This window comes from Bos indicus x Bos taurus, chromosome 24 (assembly GCF_003369695.1).
Source record: "Bos indicus x Bos taurus breed Angus x Brahman F1 hybrid chromosome 24, Bos_hybrid_MaternalHap_v2.0, whole genome shotgun sequence".
Classification (NCBI taxonomy): Eukaryota; Metazoa; Chordata; class Mammalia; order Artiodactyla; family Bovidae; genus Bos; species Bos indicus x Bos taurus.
The window spans coordinates 56,484,845-56,504,465 of record NC_040099.1 but is presented as its reverse complement, the minus strand read 5'-3'; the positions used below and the strand labels follow the sequence as shown (position 1 = coordinate 56,504,465).

General features: G+C 45.9%; 1 protein-coding gene and 1 long non-coding RNA gene across 5 annotated transcripts in view; one reads left to right on the top strand and one right to left on the bottom strand.

The window, feature by feature from the left end:
• Positions 1-31: 31 nt before the first annotated feature.
• Positions 32-19,621, bottom strand: part of WDR7 (WD repeat domain 7) — a 354,748-nt gene continuing 335,158 nt past the window's right edge. For 2 of the 3 annotated variants that reach the window (XM_027526250.1, XM_027526251.1), the window contains 2 exons: positions 11,861-11,965; positions 32-2,958 (listed from right to left, as the gene is read on the bottom strand). In XM_027526250.1, coding sequence (XP_027382051.1) covers positions 2,755-2,958; positions 11,861-11,965 — 309 coding nt within the window. In that variant the 3' untranslated portion in view covers positions 32-2,754. Of the gene's footprint in view, positions 2,959-9,065; positions 9,877-11,860; positions 11,966-19,621 lie in introns of those variants that run through there. The other variant, XM_027526252.1, reaches the window with a different exon arrangement.
• Positions 1,807-11,220, top strand: LOC113882973. 2 transcript variants are annotated; one of them, XR_003508511.1, is made up of 2 exons: positions 1,807-1,904; positions 10,327-11,220. It is a non-coding gene; the product is annotated as an uncharacterized LOC113882973 (long non-coding RNA). The 2 variants fall into 2 exon arrangements; XR_003508510.1 differs by lacking the exon at positions 1,807-1,904 and adding an exon at positions 2,801-2,886.

The window sequence follows — 19,621 nt, the reverse complement described above, 5'->3', positions numbered from 1 at the left end:
ATGGAGAATGCTTAAAAAGAATGCACAATGGTTTCAATGAGAAAAACCACCTTCGGTACAGTTTGGTTTTATTTTAACACACATATGTACACAGGGACAGTCAGCACATTTAGAATCTGTTAAGTGGCGTCATCAAGAGGCATCTCGAGAGGCAGACATTTTCCTTCACGTGCTGGACGCAGTGAGTTCAATCATCACGTTTTCATACAGGTGTCGCGACGCGGCACCCTGAGCTTGGACATCACCAGTGAAGCCACGCATACATCTCCACGTTTACAAGGACAGGCTCAAGTAGAGCGCCAACAATATCAATAAGACACCGAAAGCGTACGCTGGGAGGACAATGTCAATAAGACACCGAAAGCGTACGCTGGGAGGACAATGTCAAGTTGACCTCAGTGCTGAGACGTCTGAGCTGTGATGAAGTTTGCAGCTGTGGTTGTTCAAAGAGTCAAGGAGAGATTTGTGGGAACAAGAATGCAAATGTTAGTGTAGCAGTTAGAGGTGACTGTCTAACCAGCAGATACCGTCCACCTCGGCATCCTACGACAGTCATGTTCTGCTCGCCAACAATCACGGCTGTCTCTGCAGCCGGGGTATGTGGCTGGCCGAGCCCCACTGCCCAGGTCCTCACAGCTTTCTTCTAAACTTCCGTGGGGCATGCGGTCTGTTCTTTGGGGGTGGCCTGCCCACAAATCTCACACCTTCCTTCTGACGCAGTGAACATTTTGTTTTTTCAAAAAAAAAAAAAAATCTCTAAAGTATACCTGTACTTCATCATTCCAAAGCAGCTTTGTAGTCTAGAATAAATTAATCTTCATTTCAGTTCATAAGGTAAACATGTGCTGGGTATTTGCACTGAAGACTCGGGAAACCACTGGAAAAATGAGAGCCCCTCCGTGTTCTCCTCAGGTTTTTCTGTCTATATCGGGCACAATAGCTCACTCACCAAACCAAGTCTACGTTGTATAGTTCTTAGTTTCTTCCTGGGAAGCTACATATATGATCTTTATAAATACAATGTACATGCATGTGGCAGGAATTCACTTTTGAAGAACACCTAAAGTCTAAAACCAAGGTATAGGGTGGGTTTGCCATCAGTAGACATGACATACTTCTTATCACTATGAGAGAGGTGTTCTGGTGGACTTGATTTCCTAACATGTTCTTTAGAAATCTGTTTCAATAAAGTGACAGCTGTGTTTGTTCCTGGACTGTGACCATACTTTTTTGTATACGAACTCTGTCAGCCTAGGCTTTTAATCAGATGCTCCCTTTACCCCTTTTGGTTTCTTTGTAAACTTCATATTTTTTTTTCTGAATTTAATAAATTACTTTCTATTTTTGTATTTAATAAACCATTTTGCCTGATTAACCAACCAATCAACAGCCAACCAGCCAAATTCCCAACTATATACAGATCAAGGTTGTTAGGAGCAAGTCATCCAAAATATTATTTTATGGATTTTTTTTTTTCCCCATTACTATGAGCAAAGAACCAGCATAATCTGACAGAAGGAGAAGAAAGTGCCCTGGTTAACGTTTACTTAGAAGTGGGATGAACACCCTCACTGCAGTGCTTGTTCAGACTGACTGAGAGCCCCACAGGTGTATATACAGCCGGCCCTTCGTGTACTCTGCCATTTCACACCAGGGACTTGAGTACGCGTGGACTTTGGTATCCTCGGGGGTCCTAGAACTGATTTCCCGCAGACACTGAGGGTGACTGTATACTCCCAAATGCCTGTGCCACAGTTAATGATTTTCTAGGACACTTGTTTAAAAGAAATATTGTCTTAGTTTTCCTTTAACTGGTCAGTAGTGGTTTGAAGGCTGAATTGTAACTATTACATGATAGCTGACATATGGGAACTGCAGGTCTGTGAAGTTTCTAGAAGGAAGGGGTAAGTTCTTTCTTAAAAAGATCTGTAGCTATAGACACAAGAATCTTCTTTTCAGGTGTACGCTATGCTTCCAAACTTGGATCTTTATTACAAAAGTCCATTTCAGAGATTAGTTCTCGTGACTGGATGATTATATTAACTAGATCCTCAGTAGTGATGATTTTGATTTTCAGCTACTAAATATAGCATCACTTGAACAGGATATGAGCATTTTGGAAGGCTGGGTGTCCAGGAAACTATTCTCCACGAAAATCTGTGTGTGTGTGTGTGTGTGTATTTTCTCATTAATCTTCAATTGGTTAGTTGTTAATAAAGAAGGTAGTGGCTAAACCCTAGGAAATTGGATTGAGTAATTTCCGAGCAATCTCCCAGAAAGGAAAAAAAAGAGAGAGAGATCATGTAAACACAGAATCCTTCTGGTAAACGATAGCATCTTTTAGGAAATCCAAAGGAAAATAGTATCAATGATTAGGACTGCCACACGACCATAAAACCCAATGTCGGAACGACCATGTCCCCACCTCGTTTGGAGGTGGGGTTCAGCGCTCGGAAACTGCTGATCTGCGCTGGCAGTGCAATCACAGTGGTTATTGATTTTCGGGCTCCAGGTGCACCGAGCAACAGGACCGCCAGCCGCCCCTCCCGGTGCGGGGGTGGGGGTGGGGGGACAACCTGGGGACAGGGCGGCGGGTCCTGCGGGGTCGCGGGCAGCCCCAGCCCACGGGGGCGGGGGCAGGAGAACACAGACCCCACTGCCCCCGATGACCCCGGCGCGGGGTGGGCGGTGGGGGCCGAGGGAGGGGGGCTCTGGACCTGGAGACCTGGGAGACGGAACTCGCGGGCCGCAGCCCTAGACCATGAAGCGGTGCTCCTTGCCGTCGTGCGCCATGAGGATGACGTTGCGGTTGGAGGTCCAGATGAGCCGGGCCAGCCGCAGGGCGTTGTGCGAGCCGGGCGAGGCGGGCTGCACGGGGGGCACCCGGTAGGTCTTGACGCAGCGCAGCTGGGGCGCCGAGTTCAGCATGCCGATGCTCCCCAGCAGGGACGTGTTCATCTGGGGGCAGGGACGGGGCACGCGAGTCACTGAGGGAGCCGCTTCCCCGTCCCCGCCATGGAGCGGGGTCCAAGGGACACAGCCCTGCGGTCACCTGCTCCTCCTCACGGGATTCAGGGTCACCTAAGGGGTGCTTCTCAACCTCTGAAGGGCTCCTTCCAGTGTTATCTGAAATTGTTCTGATGCTGTTATAGAAAATGCATAAATCCAGAGAAATTTTACCTGCTGGGTACAACTGGACAGCAGGAAAGCCCTCCACTTTTTTTTTTTTTTTCAATGGCACTAACTGCTGTGGCAGGGTTGTCCCCATTTTTTTTTTGGCTGCGCAGCATGTATGATCTTAGTTCCCCCTCCAGGGATGGAACCCATACTGCTCGCACTGGAAGTGACCTCCGGGGAAGACTCCCCCCAAACCCCAATCATTGTTATGAAGGGAGCTAAGCGATACATTTTAATAAAATGGTTCAATCAGACAGTACTTGGAAACTGCGGGTATTTCAAATGGCAGGCTTTTCTGGTTCTTTAGTAACAGTGCTCCCTGCACCCCCTGAAGAATGAGCCCCAAAGACAAGTCTGGGGACTCAGCTGGAGAAAATGAAGTGAGGTTAAGCAGCAGACAGAGTAATAGGTGAGGCAGATCAAAACTCAAAACTCACCCCTTTCCCAGCTCCGCTCCCATCACACCTTCCCTCCTCACCTGCTTTAAACACATTCAGTTTCTGGAAAGCTCTAGTTTATTTGAAGGAAAAAGCAAGAATCAACCACCTCTCAACACTGCCTGTGCCCACTGCTCTGCTGCTAAAAAAGAGCACGCTCTAACACCTCATTTGCAGGGTGTGTTCCCTCAGTTGGTGATTTCTGCCCTTTTTTGGGGGGGCTTTTCTGGCTCTGACTGGAATTTGAGGTTCTCTTCATCCATTCACATGAATGGAAAATAATGTGGAAATTAAGGCTCATGAACAACTGTGCATTCAGGTCAAGTGCTGAATGCCGATTGGCAGTTATCTAAGTGAACTGTCATCTGAGTGAGTCTGATGAAACCTTTAGCTTCTAAGTATTACTTAACATTTTTTCAGTATTCAGCTTTTGTGCTACTGATACACGAGTCACATGGCAAGCACGCTGATGCTCAGGTCAGGAAAGCGGTCTTGGAAACAATACTTTTCTTTGCACTGATTTGTGTGCCCAGTTCTTCTCTCCAGCAGCACCTCCGCCTGCATGGTACTGGGATTTGTGGGGAGCATGCAGATGATGCTCCAGTGTGTACGGAGGGCTGGCACGGGGACCTGGGCAGCTCCTGGGACGCGGAAGGTGTGCTACCGCCCTGTGTTTGGGTCACTGCCAAACGGAAGCCGTTCCTTGCCCCGGCCCTTCTCAGCAGCAGGACGGTGTCAGGGGGTGTAAATCACACCATCTCTGGCAGGACGCATGCAGGCTCCACTGACATTTTCACAATTTAAATCATCTTGAGTAATAACCCTTTTAAGATGACTAATGTTACTGATTTTCCTGCATTAATAATAGTGCCGAACACAACACAGAGGTGAAAAAAAATCACTAGTGTACGAGGTCACATTTTAAAACCAAATGTATGATTATCATTAACTCTTTCTGTTAAGGGACAGTTAACATTTCAAGCCAGGCAGTACCTTCTGGCCATCTTCTAAGGGGCTCTTTCCTTGTGTTCTTCTCTCCCTTTCCTAGAGACTCCATAAAAGATAAAAACCAGGGCTTTATTGCTTTCTGGAGATACCCTAATAGTTTAAATATAAATAATGATGAAGCTTGATTTGCTAGTTCTCACAGGTACAAAGAGTAACAGAACATCATCATTTACTTCTCTTACTGTAGAACAGATCCAAATTATCCTGAAAGCCGCTGGTTAAAATGAACTGGCATCAACAGGCATACTGTGCTTTTTTAAAAAAAAATATAATTTCTCAGTTGATAAATAACTACAAAGTATTTTTCATTCTTTATGGATTTTCTATGAAAATGTGTAGGAGGCTTGATTTCTGCTGGTGGCTCAGAATGCTAGGGGCATCCAATAGGCTCAGACACAGCCTTATTTTTTAATTCCTTCCTTTAGCTTTAGCCACGGACAAGAAATAGGTTGAAGGCAAAAGGGGACAGGAAGAGAATATCTTATTGGAATGCGAAGGATGGAAAGATTTTCCCCAAAAAACCCATGATTATACCTGGGTTCTCCTTTTAAAAAGTTGAGCCATCCTTCAAATGATTGATGGATGCCTTTGGTAGGGTCTAACAGCCTTCCTAAAGGTCAACAAAAGAGTCCAAAATGCAGTACTTGGATGCAATCTCAAAAACGACAGGATGATCTCTGTTCATTTCCAAGGCAAACCATTCAATATCACAGTAATCCAAGCCTATGCCCCAACCAGTAACACTGAAGAAGCTGAAGTTGAACGGTTCTATGAAGATCTACAGGACCTTTTAGAACTACCACCCAACAAAGATGTCCTTTTCATTATAGGGGACTGGAATGCAAAAGTAGGAAGTCAGGAAACACTTGGAGTAACAGGAAAATTTGGCCTTGATATACGGAATGAGGCACGGCAAAGGCTAATAGAGTTTTGCCAAGAGAATGCACTGGTCATAGCAAACACCCTCTTCCAACAACGCAAGAGAAGACTCTACACATGGACATCACCAGATGGTCAACACCGAAATCAGATTGATTATATTCTTTGCAGCCAAAGGTGGAGAAGCTCTATACAGTCAGCAAAAACAAGACTGGGAGCTGACTGTGGCTCAGATCATGAACACCTTATTGCCAAATTCAGACTTAAATTGAAGAAAGTAGGGAAAACCATTAGACCATTCAGGTATGACCTAAATCAAATCCCTTATGATTATACAGTGGAAGTGAGAAATAGATTTAAGGGACTAGATCTGATAGATAGAGGCCTGATGAACTATGGACGGAGGTTCGTGACATTGTACAGGAGACAGAGATCAAGACGATCCCCATGGAAAAGAAATGCAAAAAAGCTAAATGGCTGTCTGGGGAGGCCTTACAAATAGCTGAGAAAAGAAGAGAAGCGAAAAGCAAAGGAGAAAAGGAAAGATATAAGCATCTGAATGCAGAGTTCCAAAGAATAGCAAGGAGAGATAACAAAGCCTTCCTCAGTGATCAATGCAAAGAAATAGAGGAAAACAACAGAATGGGAAAGACTAGAGATCTCTTCAAGAAAATCAGAGATACCAAGGAAACATTTCACACAAAGATGGGCTTGATAAAGGACAGAAATGGTATGGACCTAACAGAAGCAGAAGATATTAAGAAGAGGTGGCAAGAATACACAGAAGAACTGTACAAAAAAGATCTTCACGACCCTGATAACCACGATGGTGTGATCACTCACCTAGAGCCAGACATCCTGGAATGTGAAGTCAAGTGGGCCTTAGAAAGCATCACTACGAACAAAGCTAGTGGAGGTGATGGAATTGCAGTTGAGCTATTTCAAATCCTGAAAGATGATGCTGTGAAAGTGCTGCACTCAATATCCAACAAATTTGGAAAACTTATCAGTGGCCACAGGACTGGAAAAGGTCAGCTTTCATTCCAGTCCCAAAGAAAGGCAATGCCAAAGAATGCTCAAACTACCGCACAATTGCACTCATCTCACACGCTAGTAATGCTCAAAATTCTCCAAGCCAGGCTTCAGCAACACGTGAACCGTGAACTTCCAGATGTTCAAGCTGGTTTTAGAAAAGGCAGAGGAACCAGAGATCAAATTGCCAACATCCGCTGAGTCATGGAAAAGGCAAGAGAGTTCCAGAAAAACATCTATTTCTACTTTATTGACTATGCCAAAGCCTTTGACTGTGTGGATCACAATCAACTGTGGAAAATTCTGAAAGAGATGGGAATACCAGACTACCTGACCTGCCTCTTGAGAAACCTGTATGCAGGTCAGGAAGCAACAGTTAGAACTGGACATGGAACAACAGACTGGTTCCAAATAGGAAAAGGAGTACGTTGAGGCTGTATATTGTCACCCTGCTTATTTACCTTCTATGCAGAGTACATCATGAGAAACGCTGGATTGGAAGAAGCACAAGCTGGAATCAAGATTGCCAGGAAAAATATCAATAACCTCAGATATGCAGATGATACCACCCTTATGGCAGAAAGTGAAGAGGAACTCAAAAGCCTCTTGATGAAAGTGAAAGTGGAGAGTGAAAAAGTTGGCTTAAAGCTCAACATTCAGAAAACGAAGATCATGGCATCTGGTCCCATCACTTCATGGGAAATAGATGGGGAAATAGTGGAAACAATGCCAGACTTTATTTTTTGGGCTCCAAAATCACTGCAGATGGTGACTGCAGCCATGAAATTAAAAGACGCTTACTCCTTGGAAGGAAAGTTATGACCAACCTAGATAGCATATTCAAAAGCAGAGACATTACTTTGCCAACAAAGGTCCATCTAGTCAAGGCTATGGTTTTTCTTGTGGTCATGTATGGATGTGAGTTGGACTGTGAAGAAAGCTGAGCGCTGAAGAATTGATGCTTTTGAACTGTGGTGTTGGAGAGGACTCTTGAGAGTCCCATGGACTGCAAGGAGATCCAACCAGTCCATCCTAAAGGAGATCAGTCCTGGGTGTTCATTGGAAGGACTGATGCAGAAGCTGAAACTCCAATAGTTTGGCCACCTCATGCGAAGAGCTGACTCATTGGGAAAGACTCTGATGCTGGGAGGGATTGGGGGCAGGAGGAGAAGGGGACGACAAAGGATGAGATGGCTGGATGGCATCACCGAGTTGATGGACATGAGTTTGAGTGAACTCTGGGAGTTGGTGATGGACAGGGAGACCTGGCGTGCTGTGATTCATGGGGTCGCAAAGAGTTGGACATGACTGAGCTACCGAACTGAACTGAACTGAACAGCCTTCCTGCCTCAGAACAGGGCTACATGAAACTCTGCAGAGTACAAAACGATGATGGTAGGAAACAGCTGGAAAGATAAATATTCTCATGTTAACTATGATTTGTTGTTCTTCAGCCCATCCTTTCCCTACGATCTCTTCAAATAAGAGAGGAACCCGGAGTATTGAGGGTGGGTATGAATTTTCCCAATAAGGTCCATAAAAGAACCATCACCAAAACAACCAGTCATTCTGTTATTCAATACTAACATTTTCTTGACCAGAGACTGGCTACAAATTATGCTAAATTAAAGGCAATCTCCGTCTTGAATGAATGAAAACTCCATGGAATTATATTTGGTCACCTCAGCTTTTTTCTTCACTTCCAAGAAAATAAATCCTCATCATGAACAATTCAAATCATAAAGAGAAATATAAAGAAGAAAGCAAAGATCTCCTGAAATATCACTTTCCAGAGATAATCATTAACATTTTGGTAAACCTCTTTCTAGATCTGGAAGTCTATGTCCACAGAAGGAGAAGTAGGTTTCAGGAATTTTACATAAACCAGCTCATATTAAAAGGCAGTTGGAGGGATTTCCCTGGTGGTCCTGTGGTTAAGATTCCATGCTTTCAACGTAGCGGGTGTGGGTTTGATCCCTGGTCAGGGAACTAGGATCCCATATACCGTGCAGCCAAAATTTTTTTTAAATAATAATAAATAAAAGGAAGTTGGACAGCCTGCTTTTTTCATTCAACAAAATGTTGAGGGCAATCTTTTTATGTTAATGACTACAGGTTTACATCATCCTTTTAAAATGGCTGAACAGTAGTTTGGAATGGATGTAGGATGGAATAAATGAAGAACAAATGAAAGCACTACACATCTAATTTATTATTAGCATCTCTAGAAAAGGATACTTATTTGTTGGAGGGTGGTGGTAAAATTTAGGTGAGAGATTTATGGTTGTATTTCATTACAAAGCTCTCCTGTCTAATACCAGTGGATACACTGAAGTGCAACATTCAAATAGTAGGAATATGTTGTTGGAGAATCGAAGGGTTTGAAAGATTGCCAAATTACATCATTCAGCAGCTGAGTATGTAAAGTAACTAAACAGCAACTGTGGCGTTTCCTTTCCCTTTAAAAATAATGCTTCACAAAACCAGTTCTGAGAAGATTGTTTTCTGAACACATAGACACACAAACAGATGTAATTCATCAAAACAGGAAGTGCTTTAATGCTACTCTCAGCGTAAGTAATGCCGCATGCAGACCTCTTACTAAGTCTCACTTGAGCAATTACCCAACTAGTACTTCTCATTAACACTCATTTCTCAGCAAAGATTTTAATAGCTGATGGCTTTTGTAAGGCTCTGTATTAATAAGGCTTCATTAAGTTTTCAAAATATATTGCAATACATTTACTGGAATAATACAAAAGTATTATCGTCCATCACTAGACCTAAACAATACGCATCTAGATAAATCAGCCAAGCCCATTTGGGTAGAGCAGTGGTAGATTCAACACTGCTTTTTTGACTCTTTAATTCAAATAAAAACCCTGCTATGCTCCTGGAAGAGGTTTTATTGTATTTTCTTGAGAAAGGTGAAATGACGCTTCTGTGTCTTCTCCTAAGTTTTAAGACCAAGCTGGGTATAATTTAAGTAGGGAAGAAATGGTCTGCGTTTTACATTCTGACATTGGGATTGGAGGCAAGAAAGATGTGGTGCTGTCTGAGTTGCCTGGGCGCTCTGTCTGTTCAACACCCACCCCTGCAAGTAACACAGGGTGGCCCCTGGAGAGGACGTCTGGACAAAGGGCAAGGGGCCGGGCCCTCTGAGGGCAGAGCCACATAGACGCCCACGGTGAAGTGCATCTGGTGAAGTCCAGGGGCAGCAGCACAAGCTGAACTGGATGGAGCAAAGAGGTTATTTCAAAAAGATAGCATCTACAGAATGATCGTGATCTCCAGCTTGAGGTATATGCTGACTGTAATTCCATCAGTGAGCTAGGCAGCAACTCTGATAAAAACAGAAAAATATTCAAGAAAGGCATGAATATATCCAGACAGAACCCTCAAGATCTAGATAAGGGGGAAAAGGTTTACACCTTAGACATTCAGGAAAATACTGGGGAAAGTTTCACATCTGGTAAATTTAGGAGCTATTATATGAGGAATTGGGCTTCCAGGTGGCGCTAGCCATAAAGAACCTGTCTGCCAATGAAAGAGAGGCGGGTTCGATCCCTGAGTCAGGAAGATTCCTTGGAGAAGCGCATGGCAACCCATTCTAGTATTCTTGCCTGGAAAATTCCATGGACGGAGGAGCCTAAAGGGCCATAGTCCATGGGGTTCTAAAGAGTTGGACACGACTGAAGCAACAGCATGCATGCATGTATATAAGGAATTGTATTTTCTTAGCAGGAAGAAAAATTGAACAACAAAATGGAGATCTGTTTTTGTTTATTCCTAGGAAGAAAGCACAGAGCAAACACAAAGCCCTGAGGAAGCAGCGACCCACGGCGGCTTGGTTCCAGGCCCCCAAGGCTTAGCTGGGCACCCGGTGCTTCCACATCAGCTATGCGCCCGATGGAGGGAGTTTCACAAGAATGCGCCTCGGGAATTCAAGAGAACGGGAAACAAGGGGAAATATCTATCAAGGGCGTCCAAGTACAATTGGTGTCACAGAAACCAGTGTTAGCAGAAAGGAACAATTGGCAGGACACTGTCTGAAGAACCACTGTTGCAAGAGTTCAGTTTATGGACTCGCTGTGGAATTTCGCTAAAATAAATATGAGTCCTGCGGTTACCCAATGCGAGAAACAAAGACTGGGTGACGTCTCTAAGGAAAAGAGTTTAATAGGAGCCAATTAATATGCTGGAGATATATTCTGGAGGAAAGGATAATGAGAAAATAAACTGGAAAACTAAATTAGATGAAGAGTAGGAAAAGCTCAGGACAGATGTGGTAGTTGTCATGCTTTAATGGCATGCTGTTAATTAAGCAATTTATTGTATCTGTTTTACATTTTATTAGCTATTGATTTTTTAAAAACCATCCTCAAGTTGTGAAGTCTTGTTTAAACTTTTATTTGTTTAATTTTTTTTAAAGCTTTTAAAGTGATGCACTGCATCTCATAAAACATACCTGCATCCTAGGATAGGCAACAAAATTTTAAGTTAACTTGGGGGCGGGGTTGGTAATGTTTAAATTTTTTGTAATTATCAGGAGTAAGGTACTTAAAAGAAGATGGGATGGAGATTAATCACTGAGGATGAAACAAGTTCTATTATAAAGCTCAGTTGCTTGAATTAATTAATATTCATTTTAATCATCAATAAACAGAGGTATCCTTGTGCACTGCCAGTCAGTGGTACTCAGATTTTTGAAAATGTTTTAATAGCTTGGGAATGAAGAGCATCATGTGCGAAATTCAGAACACAAATGTAAATGGGATAATACAAACGGAGCATGAAGTTAGTATGAGGCTGCTTCTCCCTTAAACTCTGTGCCCTGTTCTCTGAATGCCTTGTGTAAATTAACAGCCTGAGCAGAGGTCTCCACTGCTCCGCCCCGAACCCTTCCAGGCCCTTCACTTACCTTTAAAGGCACCTCCTTCTCCCTGAACACCCACCCCTCCCTGCCTGAATAGCTGGCCCTTCCTCAGCACCACCATGCCTCAGCTCAGGCGGTTCTGCCTCTGTGAAGCCAGCCCTCAACCTCACTCCCCGGTTCCCCCAGGACTGTAGGTGCTTATTCACTTGTGTCTCCCTCAGACTGAAAGCCGTGTGAGAGCAGACCCCACCTCTTTCTGGGCTGCCAACTGTGTGCTCAGTAGACCCCGAGTGCCGGCAGCTGGCCCATCATCAGCAAGCAATAAACACTCGATATTTGTTGAAGGGAGAGCCGTCACGAGGAGGCCTTGGTGGGCAGGTCAGCAGGGAGCCTCCCCCAGCAAAAGCAGATCATGCGACAGACGCCAAGGCCCTGTAGCACCCACGCGTACCTGCCAGAAAGAAATGTGGCTGTCCGTGTTCGAGTAGGTGGCAAGGTACCGTCCATCCGGGGCAAAGGCCACTGCAGTGATTGGCCCCTTGTGTCCATGGATTGTCTGAAATAAAATTACGAGTCGTTCACTGTATGCACCGCACAGAACTATTGCACCTAAACATGCAAATACATTCAAAGTTGAACAGTTATGTCACGGATACTAGAAACTGGTATGTTCTTTCTTTATAAACTTGTTGTTGTTGTCTGGTCGCTAAGTCATGTCCGGCTCTTTGCGACCCCGTGAAGTGCAGCACGCTATGCTTCCCTGTCCTTCACGATCTCCCTGAGTTTGCTCAAACTCATGTCCACTGAGTCAAACTTAGCTTAGAAAAAGAGGAAAAGCAGCTGAAGTTCTCTCACAGATTCATCCAGGGGCTCTGACCTTGTTCTGGGGAGTCCACCTGCTTCCTACTTGGGAGGATATAGCATGAGTTCAAAGGAAGAGCAGATATTAATGGGCAAACCAATGTGTTCATCCATTTATGCCTATTTGAGGGAAGAATTTTACAATTAGGAAAGTTAAAAAAAAAAGTTAAAAAAACTGATCACCAAATCTATCCAGGAACTTCATCTATAATGAAAAAAATAAAGCTCTATCACATAACATCTCTGCTCTGGAAGGAGTCAAAAACAATCATTTCAACCCTTTAATAATTTTACATTTTTCACATTTTATGCTTCATTTCCCACCAATTACACTATGTGTAAATGCATATGGCCGCAATTAGTACACATCCATGCATGCATGTGTTGGAGGTCTGAACACACATATAAATCAAATGCCATTAAAAACAAGTTAACAGGGATCATTTTGAGCCTCTGCCAAATAGCTATCATTGATTTAATCATGAATTAAAAAAAAAAGAATGATGTGGTATTTTAGACTCGCTTTCTGAGTAAAGGTCTTTACTAACAAAAAATTACACTCATGTCTAATGATATTAATAGTTACCGAAAATACTGGGATACTAAACAAATTAGCATAATATTGTATTAATGTATCTGCACAAACTATTAAAGGCTGTATGTCCACTACATGAACCAATATTCAGTCCGGTTACAACTGGAGGTGGATCACCTCTCTTGGTCTAGAAAGGACGGGGAAATACGTTCCCTAAACTAAGGCAAACCAGGAAGGCTTGTTTCCGCTTGCATCCTGAGTCTCGGTGGGAGCAGTTCACTGGGCGGTTCAGCGTCCCCTCTCGTCCTGCCTTCCACACCCAGACTGTGAATTTCAGTAGGTCTCTCCTCACAGTTAACATCTGATTACGAGGAAGGGAGAAAGGGGATGGGGATGGGGGACAAGCGTGTCCCTCTGTGCTTTCAGCTTTTGCTCTTTCCTGTCGTTAGAAAAGGTGCTGTGGAGATCCGAAATGATGCCTGCTTTCCACACTCAGGAACAAAGTGTGGCACTGGCAGCACCGGGCTTTGGGCTTGCAGGGGACACTCTCTGAGTCAGACTGCCTGCCCTGCGTTTGGGCTCCACCGCTCACTGTGGGCCCTGGGGCAAGTTACTTACACTCCTTAACCTTGAGCGTACCCATGCCAACAAAGCAGAGACAATGATGACGGAGGTGGCGACCATGGCTGATGGTTCCTACCTTGAAGAGCTTCGTGAAGACTAAAGAGTTCGCACACGCACAGCCCTCCGCACGATGCACGGCGCATAATAGTTCAACGAATACTCTCAGTGTTTGTGCGGCTCCTCTTTTAAAGATGACCGGATGTATATACTTGAAAGTTGCTAAGAGAGTAGATCTTAAATGTTCCCACCACAAAAAAAGAAATGGTGGTTGTGTGATGGGAGGGAGGTATTAGATAACAGCAGGGGGATAACCATATTGCAATATAGAAGTGTATCAAATCATCATGTTGTACACCTTAACCTCACATGTTACATGTCAGCTATAGCTCAGTAATGCCAAAAAGAGACTAGACAAACGTAAGCAACCCCATAAATCAATCACTCGAGTACTCCATTTAATGAAAACATAAAATAAATAAAGCCCTAGTCATATATGAAACCAGATTATAGATATATCGGGTTTGGCCTGCAAAATGATCGTAAAATGTATTCTCTGATTTCCAGCCTCTCCTGAAACAGCCCAGGCTGCCTCCACTCTGGCTGCCCTGGGCCCGTGTTTGCCCCCGACACCCTGGGCCAGGCTGAACCGAGGGGGCCCTGTGGCCTTGTTGGCATTCACTCTGATGTCACCAGTCCCAGCCCTGACTCAAGCGGGTCTGGGTACACAACACCCACTGCCTGGCCCCCTTATTTCCTGTCTGGTCCCTCACGGCATGTAATGCCACCTTCCTATTAAAAATACTTGATTCAACACAGCTTCTTCGACGCTCTGGGGTCCTGGTATGCATCTAACGTGTGGGCACACTGAAAGCTCAGATAAAAGCTTGCCCTGCCTGAAAATACCCCCTCTCCCAAAAGCCCAGCTCCGTGTAGAGGTGGATTCACCCCTCCTCCTGGAGTCTGGGCCCCTAAATCTCAACACAGAATGTTAAGCCTGCCTCGTTCTGATGAGCATCCTTCCTTAACCAGCAACCAGAATGTGCTTCAGATGGTAGCAGAGGGCAACAGCGTGCAGGGTATAAACCGGCAGTCCCCAAAGGCTGTGCCAGCCCAGCAGCCTCCTTCACGTACCTCGCTGAGGCTGGCTAAGACGGCTCTGCAGAGAGCCAGACATGTGGGCTCCTCATGCTTCATATCATATCTTCATGTGTGTGGTGAGTTGCTCAGTCATGTCTGACTCTGTGACCCTTTGGACCGTAGGCCGCCAGGCTCCTCTGTCCATGGGGTTTCCCAGGCAAGAACACTGGAGTGGGTGGCCATTTCCTTCTCCAGGGGATCTTCCTGACCCAGGGATTGAACCCGCGTCTCCTGTGTCTCTGGCACTGCAGACGGATTCTTTACCACTCAGCCCTCTGGGGAAGCCTATTATATCTTCATCCTTTATAGTATTTAAAATACCTACTTGAATACTTCTATGTCAGTTGAAGACACCCTTCATTATGTTATCTAGTGTCTCTTAACAGAAGATCCTATGAATTAAATTCATCTTGGAATTGTCTGCTAGGAAAATACTTACCTTTTCAGATAAACTTTGTTGTTTTCTTTATCATGCGACGATAAGTACATAATCTCACATGTACTTGCTTTCCTGCCAGGAAACTCAGAACTAAATTTGTGCTCATCGAGCTGTCTAGTAATAAATACTTCCCCTCATTTCACTAATCACGGTCCTTTTTCCTGTATTGTTGTTGTTGTCAAGGTCAGGTGCGAAGCTTAACGGGTAGTTTCTTTAAAGTCTGCTTTGAACAAAGGCGACTACATTTTAGGTCAGAGCACATCAACACACACACACACACACACACACACACACACACCCCGATCCGGCTAGGTGCCCCACAGGTGCGCCACACACACACACACACACACACACTCTGATCTGGCTAGGTGCCCCACAGGTGCGCCACACACACACATACACACACACACACACACATACACACACACACACACACACACACACACACCCCGATCCAGCTAGGTGCCCCACAGGTGCGCCACACACACACACACACACTCACTCTGATCCGGCTAGGTGCCCCACAGGTGCGCCACACACACACATACACACACACACACACACACACACACACACACACTCTGATCCGGCTAGGTGCCCCACAGGTGCGCCACACACACACATACACACACACACATACACACACACACACACACACACACACACACACACTCTGATCTGGCTAGGTGCCCCACAGGTGCGCACATACACACACACACACACACACACCCCGATCCGGCTAGGTGCCCCACAGGTGCGCCACACACACACACACACACTCTGATCCGGCTAGGTGCCCCACAGGTGCACCACACACACACACACACACACACACACACACTCTGATCTGGCTAGGTGCCCCACAGGTGCGCCACACACACACACACACACACACACACTCTGATCCGGCTAGGTGCCCCACAGGTGCGCCACACACACACATACACACACACACATACACACACACACACACACACACACACACACACACTCTGATCTGGCTAGGTGCCCCACAGGTGCGTGCGTGCACACACACACACCCACCCGGATCCGGCTAGGTGCCCCACAGGTGCGCACATACACACACACACACACACACCCCGATCCGGCTAGGTGCCCCACAGGTGCGCCACACACACACACACACACACTCTGATCCGGCTAGGTGCCCCACAGGTGCGCCACACACACACACACACACACACACACACACTCTGATCCGGCTAGGTGCCCCACAGGTGCGTGCGTGCACACACACACACCCACCCGGATCCGGCTAGGTGCCCCACAGGTGCACACATACACACACACACACACACTCTGATCTGGCTAGGTGCCCCACAGGTGCGCACATACACACACACACACACACACTCTGAGCCGGCTAGGTGCCCCACAGGTGCGTGCGTGCACACACAGACACACACACACACTCTGAGCCGGCTAGGTGCCCCACAGGTGCGCGCGTGCACACACCCCCCCATCCGCCTAGGTGCCCCACAGGCTGTCTTTCAAAACAACATAGAGCAAAACCACCGGGTACTGACGGCAGCAGCAGCTGATGTACAGACCCGTTGTTGTATAAGAAAGCAAGTACCACTCATGGTAGCTCAGGGAAGCTCACTGTTTTTAAATGGTCTGGTACATCTGGTGAATTCATTACAATCTCAGCCTGAGACATCTCCAGCCCCCAGTGCAATGGAAATGCTGCCATTGTCTTTTGTCCAGGGTCTCTGAACCTCTCCTGGACTGCTGCGGGCGCCCCCTGAGCTGACTTTAGCCTCCAATGTCTTTTGCTGGGGGTCTCTGAACTTCTCCCGGACCGGTGCGGGCACCCCCTGAGCTGACTGGAACCTCCACTCTGACGCGATGCAGCTGGCTGCAGATGGCAGTGAGCGCGAAAGCACTCTGTGATTCCGCACACTCAAGGGTTTGGGATCGTAAACGAGTAGAAAGAACCTTTTCCCCAAACAGGTTTCCAAACAAAAGGAGGCCGGTTCTGCTTTTTAGATGTGGGTGAGTATCATAGCCTTTGTGATAGGTTTTGTCAGAGAAAGTGCCATCTTAAAAAGACAGAAATGGAATATAAAGAAGTTAATCTAATTCAAGAAGTGCTATGAACAATAAAAGAAATCAAGCAATTATCCCTAGCAGGAGACAAGAATGTTGAATTGTTAAACACTCTCCCCCGCTTTTACTTATAAAGAAAAGGAACTGAGAAGCAGGATTAATAAGGAACAACGCTCGCGTGTGCCCAGTGGTTTTTAACAGGCCGGTTTGGTGTGCTCCAGAAAGGAGCACAGTTAACCCTGTCATACAGGGCACAGAGACACGGATTTCCAAGATGATCTGGTCAGCATCGATACAAACTAGTACAGTCTAGCATATTCTCTTGAAAACTGCTGTCTCTTCCTGGATTTCTTGCTATTCAGCTTCCGAATGACAAACCGGAGAACCGAGACCAAAATGGAGGACTCGACTGCACCCACTTCACAGACTGAACAAGATCAAAGAGAGCATCTTGCATTCATTTCCAGGTCTCGTCACTTTTTTTAAGGGGAGGGAAAAAGCCCAGGAAACAAAATTTCCTACTTTTAACATAAATTCTAAAGCAAGGATGTCCGAGAGTAGGTACAATTTTGCTACCATAAATACCATCACAAGGGAAAGATGTTGACTGACCCGTGTATTTTATATAACATTTATTAAACTAAAAAAAAAAGAAAAGAAAGAAAGGACTTCGCACTTCACAGCCCCAGGGTCTGCCAGGCCTGAGGGGGAAGATGCCCATCCTGCTCACAGGCCTTCTTGGGATCACAGGGCTGGCTCTGGGGGAACTGAGGCAGCTGGAATTTGAGGGGTGACCGCAAGGCCCGCTGAGCTGTGTGTCCCCAGGGGGCTGCGCATGGTCTCTGAAATTCCTACAAATACAACTGTGCCTTTGGTTGAGGCATCTTCCCTGGCCTGTGCCCTGGCAGAGAGCAAACAGGACCAACTTGCTCTCATGAGGTACTGGTACATGCGCAGCAGAGGCTCCGAGCTCAGGGTGAGAACGCACGATGCGTCCCTCTGTGTACAGAGGCAGGAAGCAGCTGGAGACGGGCTAGATATACAGGGAAGTGGGCGCTGAGGAAGTGAGGATAAGCTCCAAAAAGGAGAGGTAACAGCAAAGACCTACAAATGCACACATTTTCCCAGCGTGCGTGCTTAGTTGCTGGGTCGTGTCTGGCTGTTTGGGACCCCATGGACTGCAGCCCGCCAGGCTCCTCTGTCCGTGGGATTCTCCAGGCAAGAATACTGGAGTAGGTTTCCATGCCCTCCTCCAAGGGGTCTTCCCGACCCAGGGATGGAGCCCAGGTCTCCCGCACTGCAGGCGGAGGGGAAGCCCTGCTGGGCCCTTAGTTCTAACAAACAACAGGCACTTCCCTGGGGGTCCTGGTGGTGAAGACGCCACACTCCCACCAGAGGAGGCATGGGTTCCATCCCCGGTCGGGGAACTACGATCCCCACATGCTGCAAGGCTTGGCCAAAACATAAAAACAAATAAGCACACAACCACCAAAACCAAACAATGCTAAGTGAGATTCAGGGCGCGCTTGTGCCTGACACACCCACCAAACCATCTCTTCCCGGCCGCAGGCACAGTCAGGAAAGGGTGGGTGAGGAAGCTGGAGCAGGGCTTGCTCTGCATGCCTTTCTGACACCCCAGCACAGGCTGCTGACTTCAGGGCTGATTGGCAGGGAGAGACGGGGTCCGGGGACACAGAGACATCGCGCTGATGGATGGCTTTGTTTGTCAGGCCAGGGAAAGGTTCGTCAAAAAAGCGGCCATTTCCAAAGAGTTGAAAAGTTAAGAATTAATTACGTTCAAGAAATAAAACTCCCTCTTTCTTCTCTCCGAAGCGACCAATTTGTGAAAACTGTGTTAGGTACTTAACGTTCACCTGCTCCAGGAAACAAACGATTTAGGCAGACGATAATATATTTTCAGAAAGTCTCATCTACAGCCAATTAGAAGGCTGGAGGAAAATTTAATCTCCACTGTGAACTGAGCCTTCTGCCGCCTTTTTGTGGGTGGGATCTTACGGCCGAAAGACGTGGTCAACGACACTGAGAGGCCACCCATTCTTTTCTGTAGGTGGACAGGGCTGCCTTAAAGCAGGTCGGATGAAAATTCATTTTCTTTTCAAATCTCTCAAGAAGATTCCAAACCCTCCCCTGAAGGCCCTTTTCTGTGTTTAATGGTGTGTGCCATCAGAAAAGTTTTCCTTTTTCAAATCTAAATCCAGAATGCTGTAGTGTGAGCCTGATTCCTCGGTTCCAGCGTCAGAAGAGATGAAGAATAGCTGGTCACCAAGCATGTGTCGGTTTTTTTTTTTTTTTTTTTCCCTTGCAGCAAGGCATGCGGGGTCTTAGCTCCTCGACCAAGGATCAAACCCACACCTGCTGCAATGGAAGCCTGGAGTCTCAGTCACTGAACCACCAGGGAAGTCCGTGATCACCAGTCTTAGCATGGTAACTTTTCATAAACTTGAATGCTGTTACTGCAACGTGCTCCGTTTTTCCTTATTTATTTTTTATTTTTAGGATTAAAAAATTTAGTGACTATAATATAA